The 16350-nt window shown below is 38.6% G+C and overlaps 1 protein-coding gene across 3 annotated transcripts in view; it reads left to right on the top strand.

Annotated features, from left to right (window-relative positions):
- Window positions 1–16293, top strand: part of unc13d (unc-13 homolog D (C. elegans)) — a 36385-nt gene extending 20092 nt beyond the window's left edge. For all 3 annotated transcript variants that reach the window (XM_037544428.1, XM_037544427.1, XM_017701791.2), the window contains 18 exons: window positions 70–160; window positions 492–548; window positions 634–731; window positions 850–901; window positions 1507–1637; window positions 2265–2385; window positions 4019–4171; window positions 5310–5405; window positions 7273–7479; window positions 8162–8236; window positions 8326–8405; window positions 10358–10463; window positions 11077–11148; window positions 12028–12111; window positions 12222–12342; window positions 13516–13639; window positions 13913–14112; window positions 16032–16293. In XM_037544428.1, coding sequence (XP_037400325.1) covers window positions 70–160; window positions 492–548; window positions 634–731; window positions 850–901; window positions 1507–1637; window positions 2265–2385; window positions 4019–4171; window positions 5310–5405; window positions 7273–7479; window positions 8162–8236; window positions 8326–8405; window positions 10358–10463; window positions 11077–11148; window positions 12028–12111; window positions 12222–12342; window positions 13516–13639; window positions 13913–14112; window positions 16032–16159 — 1996 coding nt within the window. In that variant the 3' untranslated portion in view covers window positions 16160–16293. The remainder of the gene's footprint in view (window positions 1–69; window positions 161–491; window positions 549–633; window positions 732–849; window positions 902–1506; window positions 1638–2264; window positions 2386–4018; window positions 4172–5309; window positions 5406–7272; window positions 7480–8161; window positions 8237–8325; window positions 8406–10357; window positions 10464–11076; window positions 11149–12027; window positions 12112–12221; window positions 12343–13515; window positions 13640–13912; window positions 14113–16031) is intronic.
- Window positions 16294–16350: the final 57 nt, after the last annotated feature.

The following is a 16350-nucleotide window of genomic DNA, read 5'->3' as shown; positions in this document are numbered from 1 at the left end:
GGATTTTTGGCTTTTTTAGTATTATTAAATTATGGACTTTCAGAATTCAGATGTGTTTTGTGTGTGTAGGGTTCTGGTCCAGATCTGTAAGACTCGAGCCTTTCAAAAGCTCAACCCTGCACAGTTTGACCTACATGATGAGGTCATTGATGCCGTGCTGGTAAGAAATGTAATAAAAGTAATATGTATTGAATTGAAAATCATTGGTAAATCTGTCCAGATAATTTGGAATCAATGCTGCTGTTTTATTGAAAATCATTGGTAAATCTGTCCAGATAATTTGGAATCAATGCTGCTGTTTTATTGAAAATCATTGGTAAATCTGTCCAGATAATTTGGAATCAATGCTGCTGTTTTATTGAAAATCATTGGTAAATCTGTCCAGATAATTTGGAATCAATGCTGCTGTTTTATTGAAAATCATTGGTAAATCTGTCCAGATAATTTGGAATCAATGCTGCTGTTTTGAATAAATGTTGTACCTGTTATAGAATGGTACAGAGGAATGGTTCAACATTAAGAAAGGATTGCATCAGCCAATGACCAAGGTAAAATCCTACTGCATATCTTTAATAATCCGTTATTCCTTGCAATAGTTGAAGGCTCTTATGATGTTGATCCACATCTATACAGGATCTGCTGGAGACTGTTAGCGCCCTCTCTCTCTTGATCAGGGAAGTGCAGGAGGATATTCGTCTCAGTAAAGATGTGTGGAACAGAGTGTTTGCCAGGTATTATTAAACACAGAACTATAATCGCAGACCATAAAAGTTATGTAAGACTGGAATTATGGGTCATGTATTTATAAATGAATTCTTTTCAGAAACTTCTCCCTCTGTCTCTTCTCAGTGCTGTGCAGTTGGATGTATTTACAGTAGTGTACCAGAAGTTGGACTCTCTGGTGAGATCTTTTCCTTACCAAAATGCTTCTTACACATCAAGAACATATACTGTCCATTAAGGGTGTAAAAGTGTTAGTTCAACTGCTTAAATATTGTAACGTGAGAATCTATTAATAATGCTACTAATATTAATATTCAGTTACATATGTGATAATTTGTTGGCCAAAATAAGATTTGCAGCCTATTTTTAAAATGTGAAAAATGCATGGTATAATATTGTTAGTGTTTACATCCAATTATTTTTTACGTGATGCTTAATAGTTCTTTAAGAATTGTAGCACAATTCAGTAGTTTTTAAAGAATTGAATACTTATCAATTAACCCTCGTATGGTGTTCTGCTCTGTTGGATCTATTTTCATGTTTATCAAAATAAAAAAATTAAGCAATTTATTATTATTTCAACTCCTGATTCTTTGGCCTTCACTCATTTTTTGTGAAGAACACATTTTTTAATGACTTCACACTGTTCACCCCCTACACATTTATATAACACATGTGGTGTTGGGGTGAATCTGCAGGGAATAAAAGTATGATTGTGTGTGTGTGTGCGTGTGTGTGTGTGTGTGTGTGTGTGTGTGTGTGTGTGTGTGTGTGTGTGTGTGGCTGGCAGAGGAGCTTCGGGACACACTGTCTCAGCTGGAGAATAATATGGACCAGTCACTGGCCAACAGTCTCTTTCCTGTGTATCTGAGTCTGCAAGCTATCCACAAAGACAAAGCCTACCTACAGAAGAGGTTAGGCACACTTACATCATGCAGTTTCACAAGGAGGCAAATTTGTATTATGAATTAGGAGTACACAATTCCCAAGTACACTAATAATAATAATAATAATAAAAATAAAGTGTTCTTTAGTAAAGACAATGGTTATATATAGACCCATGAACACTCAAAGTGAATGAACGGTTCTTTGTATAGTGAAACAGTTCTTCTGATTGATGGAGAATTTGTTGTATATGGTTCTATATAGCACCAAAAAGGGTTCTTCTATTGTTACAAGCTTGACATCATGACAATAGCAGAACCCATTTTGGTTCTATATAGAATAATTTTCAAAAAGATTCTATATAGAACCATATCCAACACATTTTCAGTCAAGAGCGTATGAATGTGACATGCCTTCCACTGTCTAATATTACTAAATTAGTTCCACATGTGTGGTGGAAAATTCATAAAAAATGCTGTGTGCACAGCTAATCTTTTGTAAAATACTATAATAAGAAAATTTGGTGTCATCCGCTCCTGTTTAAAAATAGCAATTAACATCTGAACCAAAGATTGTAGAAATCTTAATCTTCTGGCTTATTGGATTTCTCCTGATGGAAATTTCAGAGCATCACACCTTATTCTTGTCTTGTTCAGAGGAAAAGTGCTGCAGCTGACAAGCTTTCATGAGGATTTCCGGGAGGCTCTTCCCTACTGGCTGAATAAAGCATTCACTACCACTTCAGAGCGTGTTGAGAAAGCTGTGCACGTTGACCAGGTAAGTCTACACACTGTTCTTACAGACCTGTGCCCCTCCCTTTTTAGTCATGAACACACCATTGTAATCTATTGAAGTTTGAGCATCAGATTTTCAGATTCTAGAGAATTTACCATGGATTTCTGTCAAATGATTGAGCTCGTCATGTAAAGCCCTGATTTATGAACTCTCAGAGTTGACGAGACTTAATCCAGCATGATTTTTACAGTGAGAAAAAAATAACCGTGGGATCTAGTATGAATCTGCAGTGTGTGAAGAATTTAGATGTGAGTTACTTCATGGACCTGACTTGTAACTCATTTTCTCACATTTAGCAAGTTGAAAATTCTCCACAAGCCTTTGATTCTTCACAAAAGTAGTGCTTCACATGAGTGGCACGTTGTCTCCTTGTTACAGTTGTCATGGAAAAATATCTCCACAGCTTTGCTCTCCACACAGAACTAAAAATAAAACTCAAAACACCAGGCACAATTCAAGCACAATTCTTATATTGAAGATTAAGGCTTCCCAGCCTAAAGCATTAATTTTGAGTTGGCCCAGGTACAACTGACAAACCAACACCTGGCTCCTCCTTGCCATTCCCATATATTTCAGGCCTTTATTTTGCACACCATTATTTCCAAAAGTCATGACTGTTATTAACATCTTTATTTCTAAACCAAGCAATACATTTTTTAAATGATTAAAGACCAAAGGCCATTCTCAGGCCTAAGCCTTCAAACTTTTATTTGCTTCATCTATTACATTTGGATTAATTTGTTTTTATTTCTGCTATATATGTATTTTTCCCTTTTTTTCTCAATGATCATTTTAATGTTCCTGATACTCCAGCTGTATGTGTGTGTCTCAAGTCACAGCCGAGACCTCAAGGCTATTCAAAGAAAGCCTCCTCATGCCCATACCTCAAGGCCACTCACAGACTTACTGAATTTGAATGTGCAGTTTGTGTAATGTTTACAGTCTGGTAATAATGATCTTGGAATGGTTTTAATTCAGTCTGAATTTGCAGTGTGTGTAGTTTTTGCAGTCTGACGAAAAGGTGTGGAGTAATTTTTAATTCAATTTGAATGTGCACTGTGTAGTATTACAGTCTGATGGTAAAAACTATGTAGTAATTTTAATTCAGTATGAATCTGCAAGCTGTGTCATTTAAAATGTTGGATGGTAATAACTGGAGTGAATTTAGTCTAGAATAAACCGGCAGTGTGTGGTTTATACAGTATAACAGTAATTGTAGAATAGTGTTAGTACCATATGAACCTGCAGCATGTGATTTATACAGTCTGACACTATTAATTATGGCACAGTTGTATTTTTGTATGAATCTGCAGTGTTAATGTTATATTCTGTGGTGTAATGCTGACATGAACTTTCAAGCTAAGACTTTTTTATCTGGGCTATCAGCTTAACTTTGTAGAAACTACAGTCCTTTATTCTGTACAAATCAGTCTGTCACATTCCAAAGATAAATTACATGACAGAACTCCCACTGGTGAAATTAGTTAAGCTCAAAAAGCTTTTTATTTTTGACAATCCTTAGGTTAGAAGCAGAGAACTCAGAGTTCAGAGAGGTAGACCTTGGAGACACTGCTGTGCTTGTTTTTAAACTGAAGGTCTCTCTTTTGCTCCATAGTTGCAGCCACTGCAGACAGGATCAGTGCCCGTAAAGCACAGCTCTTCAGCAGTGGACATAGCAGCCTGTCTGCAGCCAATCTGTCAGCTCTGGGAACAGCTCAGCTGGCCTGACTCGGAGGAAGGATTCATGCTCATGGTCAAACTCACAGAGGTGCACATATTTACACTTGTTTATCTCCCAAATCTGTAACCATTTAGTGACTATTTCTGCCAAGATTACTCAATTCTGTTGTTGCATTTATTTGATGATGTAAAAAATGTGGGCTTTTATATGGTTTGTGTTCAAATTAGTATTTTTTTTTCTGAGCAAGAAAACTCATGCATGTTAATATACACTGATCAGGCATAATATTATGACCACCTCCTTGTTTCTACACTCATTGTCCACTTACAATGTAGGTGCACTTTGTAGTTCTACAATTACAGACTGTAGTCCATCTGTTTCTCTGCATACTGTTTTTAAACACCTCAGTCACTGCTGGACTGAGAATAGTTCACCAAACAAAATTATCCAGCCAACAGCGTCCTGTGGGCAGCGTCCTGTGACCGCTGATGAAAGACTAGAGGATGGCCAACACAAACTGTGCAGCAGCAGATGATCTATCGTCTCTGACTTTACATCTACAAGGTGGACTGACAAGGTAGAAGTGTTTAATAGAGTGGACAGTGAGTGGACACTGTTTAAAAACTCCAGCAGCACTGCTGTGTCTGATCCACTCAGACCAGTGCAACATAAAGTATGCAGAGGAACAGATGGACTACAGTCTGAAATTGTAGAGCTACAAAGTGCACCTATATAGTAAGTGGACCTCATAAAATGGACAATGAGTGCAGAAACCAGGAGGTGGTCATAATGTTATGCCTGATCCGTGTACACCACACTTCAGTTGTTTTTTTTTTCGTTACTCTGATTAATCGGTCAGTAATAAACACTTACTGAGCCAAATTCTGTTCTATTTATGTACACTCGCTCAGAAACTATTGCAGTGCATCCAGCAATAAAGGCAGCATAGAGCTGCTTTTACAATGATAATAAAATAGAATAGCAGTGAAAACTCCAGTTCTACATGCTGATCCATTTTACTTTGGCCAGGGACATTTATGTGTCATAACTTCAAATTCAAATGGGAAATTCACCAGAGTCTCTGATGTATCACTGGCAATTTCTCAAGTTTCATAGATCTAATGTACAATCAAGATGATTTTATATATAATAATTCATATAAAATATAAATCGATCACTAACAACACAGTTTAATTCTGCTATCTTTTATGTCTCATTTGCTCAGGATATGTGTAAGATTGCTTCAACGTATTGTCGTTTGCTGAAGTCTCGAGTGAAGGAGCTCTCAGACAACTCCGACCCAGGCAGTGCTGCCAACATGGTGAGCCAAACATGGTAGCATGATGCATTCATTGATGACCACCACTTCCTGTTTCTGGCTCTTTAAGCCTCTAGCACTACTTTTGATCTCTGACACTCACATTCTGTCAAGTTTGTAAATACAATTCTGCTTGACTCACTCTTTATAGATCATTAGTGTCATATGCTGATTGTTATAATACATTTCCATAGTTCCAGAGAGCTGTACACACTAAACAGACCAGTCATGAAGGAGTTCAGTATATGAAGCAGTATAGACAATGGATCATTTTGAAGGTTATGAACTGTAGTTTGTATTGAATATGGGACAAGTTCCCAGTGAAGAAATAATGAGCCTGTAGAGAGCTGATATTTGTTGTGAATAGGACTCCAGCTGTAGAGTTTTTAATAAATTGTAATTTAGTGTGGACTTTGGAAAGGAGGGCAGTAAAACTGAAATTGATAAGTAAAACTGCACAGCTTTTTATATGCATCTAAGCAAAGACTTTTGAGATTTACATGACAGTAAAGATGTATGTGTGTTCAAATGACAGCCTAACATGGCTTTAGTGAACAGTTCTGTGTATACTGTATATTGTTCATTGTCTTTTTAAGGATATTTGATGCTTTTGTCATTGTGACTAAATCTTTGTGCCCCTCTTAAAGCAAATGGAAACTATCCCTGAATCCCACTAAATGCTGGATTCTAAAATAGCTGTTGGCTTAAATACTAAAAATGTAGGTCAATATTTGTCAGTTTGATCTTTCTTGTTTTCTGTCTTTAGCTGTTGTGGGGTAGTCTTTTCTCTGTTTCTTTCTTTTTAGCTGTATGTGGTGGTCTGATCACTCTGGTTTTGTCCTTAGCTATGGTATGGTAGGCTGTTCTCTCTGTGTTTTCTTTTTAGCTGCATATGTTGGTCTGATCTCTTTGTTTTCTGTCTTTAGCTGTGGTGTGCTAGTTTGAGCTCTCTGTGTTTTTACTGTAGCTGTATGTGTTAGGCTGGTCTCTCTGTTTTTTGTCTTTAGATGTAGATGGTGTACATGGTCTGTCTGGTTTTCTGTCTTCAACTGTAGTGTGGTAGTCTGATCTCTGTTATTTCTTTTTAGCTGTATATGTTGGTCTGATTTCTCTGGTTTTCTGTGTTTAACTGTGGTGTGGTAGTCTAATCTCAGCTTTTTTTTTGGTTAAGTTCTATATGGTGGTCTGAACTATCTGGTTTTCTGTCTTCAGCTGTGGTGTGGTAGTGTAATCTCTGTTTATTTCTATTTAGTTGTATATGGTGGTCTGATCTAGCTGTTTTTCTGTCTTTTACTTTGTGTGGAGATCTGGTCACTGGCTTTCTGTCTTTAGTTGCATATGGCAGTCTGATTTCTCTGGCTTTCTGTCTTTAGTTGCATATGGCAGTCTGATCTCTCTGGTTTTCTGTCTTTAGTTGCATATGGCAGTCTGATTTCTCTGGCTTTCTGTCTTTAGTTGCATATGGCAGTCTGATCTCTCTGGTTTTCTGTCTTTAGTTGCATATGGCAGTCTGATCTCTCTGGTTTTCTGTCTTTAGTTGCATATGGCAGTCTGATCTCTCTGGTTTTCTGTCTTTAGTTGCGTATGGCAGTCTGATGTCTCTGGTCTTCTGACTTTAGTTGTGTATGGTTGTCTGATTTCTCTGGTTTTCAGTCTTTAATCACTCTGTTTTTCGTAATCTGGGCCCGTATTCACAAAGCTTTTTGGAGTAGGGGTGAGGACCTGGGATCAGATTTCTCTCTTAGTTACTATTATCTTACTGACAGTAACAGGTCCTAGATCAGTACTCTTACTCAGAGACGCCCAGATCTTTCTGGTTGTCACTTTAGCTGTGTATGATGGTCTGATGTCTCTGCTTTTCTGTCCTTAGCTCTGTGTGGTGGTGAATGATCTGGAACATCTGCGGTCGGTTCTGAACCGCCTCCCTCAGCAGCTAAACTGGGCAGGGCTTCGGGAACGGACGCGGAACGTGATTGGAGAAACTCAGTTTCAGAACACACTTCCTTCACAGCTACAGCACACACAGGCTCTCCTAAACAGAGAGATCCGTGCAGCTGTAGACACACTTGGGAAAAAGGTAACACACTCTAGAGATGCCAGTAGAATTGTCTAAGAGTGGGAGTCTGGGGATAGGTCAAAAAACGTACAGTATGTAATATTTTAATGAATGCACTTCCATGCATATTAAGTACTATTATATACTAATGAATGAACTTCCATTGAGTGCTTACTGATTATGCATAAATGTAAATCTGGAATATTCCATAATTACTCATATAAATTCTCGGGTACCGTCTGTGGTGGCGCAGTAGCAAGAAGGAACCTGCATTCAATTCCACAGCCACACGACCAGGGTTCTTTCTGTGTGGAGTCTGCATTTTCTCCCCGTGTCCAGGGCATTTCTTGCCTTCCACCCAATGACCCCTGGGATAGGGTCCAGCAACCCCTGTGACCCAGAAGGATAGATGGTTTAGATAATGTGTGTTTGTGGGTTCCATCTGATTTACATTCCAAAGTTGTTTGTATAGCAATGTAAAGGATCTGTGATCCTAAATTACTACAAGTCATTTATAGGACTTGTGTTGTTTATTCTCATCAGCTTGTGTTGCTCTTGGTCGTAAAACAAATAAAGATATATACTGTGCTCACATACACATTTCTGAACAGTATGCTAAGAAGCTGTTCTACAGAATGGAAGACCCAGTCCGACAGTGTTTGTGAATTTAATCAAAGTTTGTTGCATCTCTGTCTCTTTCTAGATGCACACGGATATTGAGACGTTCGTCCGCAGGATGGCCACACGACACCGGCTGCCCTCCAGATCCACAGAGGACGTATGTATGATGGCACTGCATTGGAGTGATTAGTGGGACTGAATATGTAGAATCATAATGAACTTCTCTCTATCTTTCCATCCCACCAGGCTGTGGAACCCCTGATGCGTTATCTGGAGGAAGAGCTGAAGTATATGAATGAAAATCTGGTACAGGAGAACTTCAACAGGTGAGCTTCCATTAAATCCATCACAGCATGGATACCTAACAGTGTGAACACTTGCCCATTTAAGATACTTGCAGGACACTTTGTGAAAAGCACATATTCAAACTCTTTTGGCCCAAAGGTGGTTTAAACACCTGAGAGGTCTGAGTGCTGACTCAAACAAAGGGGCTTTTGACATTCGTTTCAGAAAGGCTTTTGAAAGGGCTTGGACAAGTCAGGAGCATAAAGCATGGGTGCTTCACTAAGAATAATTTTGATACACTGGGACACATGTTCACAAGCAGGGCTCCACTGAAATTGAACAGAAAGACTAAAAAATTCAACTACAGTAGAAAAGTCACAGGAAAATTCTCTCTAATAACCTGCCATGCCTAAAAACCTGTACTGTTCACACCATATGGCTGGACTAGGACATTCAAAAACAGTGGCTATCTTAGACATATCTGATCTACACCAACTTATTTGCCAAGAAAATACACTGTAACACATTTTCTTGGCTAGTTTAAGCATAAGAGAAGCGTTAGCCTAATACTCAAAAAGAGTGAGCACCAAGTCAGAAAATGGCCTGACAAATCAGATGAATAGACTCCAAGGTCATCTAGGTTTGCAGAACTCTTTGGTACATTCCCTGAAAAATCTCTGAAAAGTGGCCGGAGCGTTTTTATGACCGAAAGCATAACTGTGTACTGGAGAAAGTTGTCAGGAGTTACAAAAGCAGAAATAACCGAAGCTTCAGGGCTTAATGGAACAGGCCAATATCCTTTTAATAAATCCAATTTACTGACAGACAAAAACACCAGCATAATCAACACAGTCATCCAGTCCAGGAGGGGATACGAATTAGACAAAGTTACAGCATTAGTTTAACCATAATCAGTACAAAAGCAAAAAGTTCTATCTGGCTTTGGAAATAGTAAACATGGAGAGATCCGAGATCCAGGGACTTAGATTGGGCTTTGCTAATCCATGTTATAAAAGATAATCCACATCTTGTTTCATAATGGCCCTCTTTGTACAATTAACCCTGTATAAATGCTGCTTAATTGGAATGATAGTAGTAACTTTTATATTGGAAGGAACATCAGTAAAAATGGATAGATACTCATGTATTACCTGAATGAAGTCATGTCGCTGTTCTGGAGACAAATAACCATCATGTTAGATAATTATAAAAAAGCTTGAGTGTTTGACAAACATTGCTGGGAAGGAACTGGCTGCATGAAGAACAGGCCATCTGCATCACCAGCAACCTGAACTTATCCATGTAAATTATCCACAACAGCTATGGAAGAGCTAGAAGTAGCTATAGTATCTACTACTAGAATATTACGTTTTTAGCATGTTAATATGACATACTTGAACTTCCTCCGCTCAGGAGTAGCAGTAACAATCTGTTTGACTCAGTTTTGTCTTTACGGTGTATGGTCTAGAAAAAAAAGAAGAAAAGACTGGCATGTAACAGTTACGAATGGAGTAAAGTGAATAAAGTGGAAATATTTTAGCATAGTAAACTGTTTAGCTGTTTTGGAGTAAAATAAATACATATTGGTTTAAAATATTAGTCACATCTAAACATCTGATTGCGTGTTTGCTGATACCGCTATGATTCTCATAACATCGTGGATCTTTAAAGCTTTCTTCAAAATGAAAAATAAATAAATAATCTAATAATAATCTAATAAATAAATAATCTAAGCTAGGTATAACTAAACTTTTAATGGACACTGTAAATTTTTCTTCTTTAGTAATGTTGTGTTACAACAAATAATCACACCTAGCTATTCTGTGTGAAGAACTGGTAACATCTTTCATCTTTGAAGGTGCCCAGTTGTCAGTTGTCTGTAAGTGGCCTTTTAGGATCCAAAGGCTGGTTATTCTACTCAACTATTTCATGATCTCAAAATAAGCAAGTATTTTATACCTCTCTCTCTCTCTCTCTCATTTCTCTTTCTCAGTTTGTTGACTGCGTTGTGGACAAACTCATTGAAGATTCTGCACCTGGTCTCTCAGCAGGAGGACAGCAGTGTGGTTTACTTCCAGAGGCTGCAGTTCACTCTGCAGGTTTGTTCTTTCTACACTGGCTGTGATGGGGTTAAACTCTCCTCCTCCTGGTGTGACACACTCTAATCTAAACCACATGGGGCTAATTAGAGGCCCTTCAGTGTTCAAGAACTGTGTGGATCTGTAGAAGATTGCAGACATTATGCCTGATGGTGCAAATGAGAGCGACTCCACACATAATGACAGATTTTACAGAACGGTTTTGTCCATGGTCATCCTTTAGTCATCCTCTTATTTCAGTGGTACCTTTGTGGAGTACTGGGTATAAAATAAATAACCAGGGACGTGGAGCTGCAAGGTGAAATGTGAACTGGTTGAGTTTACTAGTCATTCTGAAGGCACATGATGCAGGGGAAACAAATCCCAAAATTCAGTGCATCAGAAAAATGACTGTGCCTAAAGGGTCAGCACATTTCAAAATGCACAAAATGTTTGTTTGCTTTTCCACTGTAATCTATGCCACATTGTCATTCACTGTCTTTCATCTGTCATGTTTGTTCATGAAATTTTAACTTCATCTAATCCTGACTGCATCCTGGTTATTACCTGTTAAAACTGCAAGTCATTAACTGACAGGCTTAATCCTGAAACGTGTGTTTTGTGTGTTTGGCAGTGTCTGGAGCAGTGTTTTCATGCTGAAGGGAACGGACTTCCTCTGGAGATGCTACACACAGATGAATACAAGGTCAGAACTTAGAACATTTTTATTAAATGTGTTGATCTTCAAACTGTCAAAGTAAAGATCTCAGGTGTTCAGTACAGTGACAACAGTACAGATAACATGTTTTGTTGATATTCTAAGGGAAAATAAGTTAACACATCTTCTACAGAGACGTACTTAAATATGGTATTTGTGGCACATTTTAGTCACAATTTCTACTTATTTGCTAAATTTAACATCCATCCATCAATGGATCTTCTAAGACATTTATCACAGAGGGCGCTGGAGCCTGTCCAACTGTTCATTGGGCAGAAGGCAGGAAACACCTTGGACAGGTTGCCAGTCCACTGCTGGGCGGAAACACACACACACGCACACACACACACACACGCACACACACACACACCTTGAGGCAATTTAGTACATCCAATTTTGCCTGACTGCATGTCTTTGGATTGTGGAAGGAAACCCACGCAGATACAGGGAGAACTCGCAGGCTCCATATAAGGAGGAACCTGGTTGCCTGGCCACAGAACTGAACCCAGGGCCTTCTTGGTGTGAGGTGACAGTGCCAATCACCATACCACTGTACCGCCCAGAATTTAATATACTGGATAAAACATAAAATACAATATGTGCTAAAACTTCCTACATGCCATATTTTATGTATTTTATGTTTATGCTTTTATGTATATAAACACTAATTGTGCATTCAAGTGTGCAGAAGTGCATTCTCTGTGGAAAATGTTTTAACTTATGTTCACTTAAAAAATAAAATCAACATGTCATTTGACAAGGTTGCCCAGAATTATGCAAGCAACTGTATAAGCAATAATTTAACCTCAGTCTGCTCCCTGCTTGTATCCCTCTTTCTTAATTCTTTGTCTATGTTCCTCACTCTAGACGCTGCAAAGCCTCTTAATGCTCAACTCTATGAGCTACCAGCAACTGATAGAGAAGTTCTTTGAGAGGAAGATCTGGGAGCAGGTACAATCTCAGTATTAAGATATTATTGATTACAGTAATGGATGATTCATGCGTCTGTATGTATTTCTTTGTGCTCATGTGAGGCACTTCATTATTTCTGTGTGTAACAGAAAGTGTGTCATGGTGAAAAGTACGGAGCAGTTACACTCATTGTCTCTTACACACGCTCAGAAGAGAAACTGCACGTAGAAGTGCTGAATGCGGTCAAGCTCATTCCCCTTGACTCCAATGGTAAGCAGCCACACATTACTGCCCCAGCCTGAGGATTCTGAGCTGAAAGCTCTCAGGTGCACTATGGAGACTTGTCCTGGTGAAAGGGATGTGAATTAATGAGATAAACTGGTAAACTAATGTTCCCCTCACCTCGAATGGTGCCTGTATACTCTTCTTTAGTTTTGCACTGGAGCTGCCAAGTTCATGGAGTTAAAAAGTAACGGAAGCTTATATCCCACCAATTAGAACAACTTCATTTGTCCAAGCATGTATTTGGTTTTATCAAGTATTATCAAGTGTTTTGCTCCATCTCGCGGTAACACTGCTCTGGGACCGCAGTCTGTTTTCACACATGCACAGACAGAAATCTGAAACAAATCAGAGTAAAAGTTCACATGCAATGAGAAATCTGATTACTGAGCTAAAATCCAGCTCTCTTTAATGGATTTCTTAATTGGATTTCTAGGCCTTACTCTGATCTAAGACATGGGAGTGTGCTGTTTACTGACCACTTAAATAATCTGATAATTGTAGAAATCCAATTATGATTGGGTTATTGAGTGCATGTAAATGCACTCAATGATGTAGCCTTTAGAGGTGTTAAATATTCCAGATGTCTGGTTCCTATCACCACCACTCTTAGCAATTCTGACCACTCTAAATGACTTTGTTTACATCTAAACAACTTAATTATACAGAAGTCTGTGGAATTACCATTTAATAACTTAACTCAGTTAGGTGTGCAGTTTGTACTGTTAATGATGTACAGAAGTTTGCATTACTTGTTGGCTACATTAGCCACACAGGCCTGTGCAAAAACTAAAGAAGCAAACTTCAGACACCAAACATATTTCAGCCGATTGACTATATTTGGAGTGAGATGGAAAATGGCATAAATTTGACTTTTTGCTAAACTATTCCTTTAAAGGTTGTGGGAGCAAAAAGGACATAATGTGATATAAAAACGTTTTGTTTGTGCTCAGTCTTGTCAAATCAGTATGAGTGTAGTAATGATGGGCAGATCTAAAAGCATCAGTAGTCAGACACCTGCCTGTTTGGTTTCAGAATAAAACAAGAGCATTCGCATTTCAATTTATATCGGGCGTCCCTCAAAAAAGCCAGCAGATATCAGTTTAGTGGTGCAAAGCTGAAAAAGGACAGTGTATTTCAGACTGGTCTGTTTCTCTGCAGGTTCCAGTGACCCTTTTGTCCAGCTGTCTCTGGAGCCAAAGCATGTATTCCCACAGGTGGAACAGCGCTACACCAAGATCAAAAACTGTGACCTCAACCCGTTGTTTGAGGAGTCCTTTGAGTTGTGAGTAAAATTCTGGAAGCTATAGAAATATTATTAAAAAATTAGTAGTTAAAGTAGTTATAAAAAAAAAGTACACATGAGTGCCTGTTAAGTGCACACTGATGAAAGAAATTTTGTCAAATTTGGTATAATGCTAAAAAAAAACAACCATATAAACCTTCAGTGCTGGTTTCTCTGGCATGCATTAAGTCTTGGACTAAATTTCAGTGTTTATGTTTTCTGTCTGATGGTTGAGCTGTGGTGGTAATTTAACTCCTGTCCTGTGTGGGGCAGTCCTGTGACATTAGAGCAGTGCCAGTCAGCAGGAGCATGTCTGTTGGTGACGGTGTTGGACCACGACACCTTGCGGAGTGACGATTTTGAAGGAGAAGCGTTCCTCTCCCTGAAGGCTGTGCCAGGGGTTGCAGGAGGAGGAGCCCCAAACCCCAACCCTGCTCAGATCCGCCTCCCTCTGCTGCATCCCAAACCAAACAGTACGACCTTCCTTTTCTTTCAAAAGATACATAAATAAAAAAATCTAATTTACACAATTCTCCAAAAGTGGCCAATCACCCAAGGCATGCTTGGTGGCTGAAGTCTGCTTCCTTAGTTTTGCCTTGGAGCTACAAGGCTATTAATGGAAGCTATTAAAGGATGCAAACTACATCCCTAAATCATCTCCCACTTGCCACAAGCTACTTTAAGTGGCACTTGGACGAAAATGAAAAATGTAAATGAAAAATCATTGTTACATGTGTTTAAGATGCCTAGTCGCCTTCTCATTCAGTGCAAAACAGTCTCAAATGAATGTTTTTGTTTAAAGGCCAAGAAAAGCTCCTTTTAATGATGTATCTTGAAGGTGGAAGGAACTTTTAGAAAACGATGAGTGCTTTGGAGCAGATACTTACAGGAAGACTCTTTTTTTAGGCTAGCTTGCAACAGCAGAATGAAGCCAGATAGCTAACAGTACTGCCAGAAAGCCAAATAGCATGTCTGTATTTATTAGCCTCTACTACAGTGGATTTCTTGCTGTGGCAGGATCCCCCATGGTCATAGGACGCGTTTGTGTAGTACACAGTAGGTTGTAGTCAGACAAAAAAGAGTGGATGAAAACAGTGTACAAACATGTAAATACTGCCAAACCCAAGGCTGAGGGATAGAGTGTTGCCCTACAGATACTATTACATAACATGATAAGACTGATGATGATGCCCCTTTAGGGAAGAAGTTAAGTGGTTTCTAAGACTGTATGCATTTTGTTTATTTACAAAAACTTACATGAAAATAGTAGTAGCAGCCACCTTGAAGTCTGATTAAAGATTGAGATAACTGCATAAATCTGATTTTACACTAACACAATATAAACAGTGTGTTTACAGTGTTCAATGACAGGCACACAAAACACATTCCCTATGTGACTTGTAAAAGAACAGCTGAACAAAGCAGTGATACAGAAAACTGCAAGGTTTATTGTTTTTCATATTTCAGAACACCCTGTATATTCATTGTTTCATTAGTTCAAGTGTGAGTGTTTTTCAAAGAGGGCCAGATCGTATCATGTCAAAACACCAGAGGGCCTAAATATTTTTCACTAAAGTTTTCAAAATATTAGTGGAAAGAATTGGGACTTTGTGTGCTACCATGTTTCCTATCACTGTATAAAAGATGCAAAAGATCAGTAAGGGCTCATAACAAATAAATTGTTTAAGAAGAACATTAAATATGTCAAATGTGTATTCCTATTCAGAAGTTTCCTTGTTAAATATCATTTGTTAGACAAACTAAACAAAAACGTATACATTTCAGCTTTCTTAATGTGCTTTTCATATCAAATAAATGCAGCAACCGCATTCAGAAAGTTTAGAGAAGAGCAGAGGTTTTTGTTCCAGCTTAAACAGTTAATATTTACTTGAACTACTGAATTTGCTCTCACAGTTGCTGTAGTTTCTCTGCTCTCTCCTGAATATTTATTGTAATGTCTATTGATATTTAATTCCTTACAGCATTTTGACATATGTATGAGGCACTCTCATTTGCTTTGGCTCTCAAAGGAAAACGTATTCAAATTTCCATCGTGCCCAAATCGCCAACTGTCTGTGTTGAGTTTGTGCTTTATGGCTGTGGTCTTGAATAAATGTATTCAGTAAAGTTGCAGGTCTAATCAGAGGAGAACAGCTCTTACACTTCAGCTAACTTTGTGTCTACAGTGCAGTGAATTACAGTGTAATTTTGCACTCCTGCCACCACCAGTCGAAAGCAAAAGCTGCAGCGTATTGGCTGGCGGGTCACTTATACCCTTAAACAGAAGCCACAGGCCAATTAACATCTGTCCTCAGGCCACATTTGGCCCTGCGGCTGGACTTTGGACACCACTGCTAACAGTACGAGTCACGGTTGTTCTCTGTGTTTATAGGTGAAGCCACACTGAAGCTGCTCGAGGCCAGAAAGGGCGATCGCGAGGCTCAAGCCTTCGTCAAACTGCGCAGGCAAAGAGAAAGAAAGTCTCAGGAAGCCTCAAACAATGAAGGGACAACAAAATAACAAGCCAGTTATGTGAAAAGCTTTGCCTTGCCTTTGCTGTATCTGTGTCTGTCTCTGTCTGGATAGATTGTTTTTGAAGTTGTAAGTATAATAAAATCTACTCCAATAAAATAACCATTATAATAATCCAAAGACATTACTATTATGTGGAATTTCTGATACAACTACTGCACTGTAAAGTTGGCATTTTC

The sequence above is a fragment of the Pygocentrus nattereri genome, chromosome 13 (genome assembly GCF_015220715.1).
Source record: "Pygocentrus nattereri isolate fPygNat1 chromosome 13, fPygNat1.pri, whole genome shotgun sequence".
Taxonomy (NCBI): Eukaryota; Metazoa; Chordata; class Actinopteri; order Characiformes; family Serrasalmidae; genus Pygocentrus; species Pygocentrus nattereri.
Note: the sequence above shows the minus strand (reverse complement) of the source record. Positions and strands in the feature narration are given on the sequence as shown.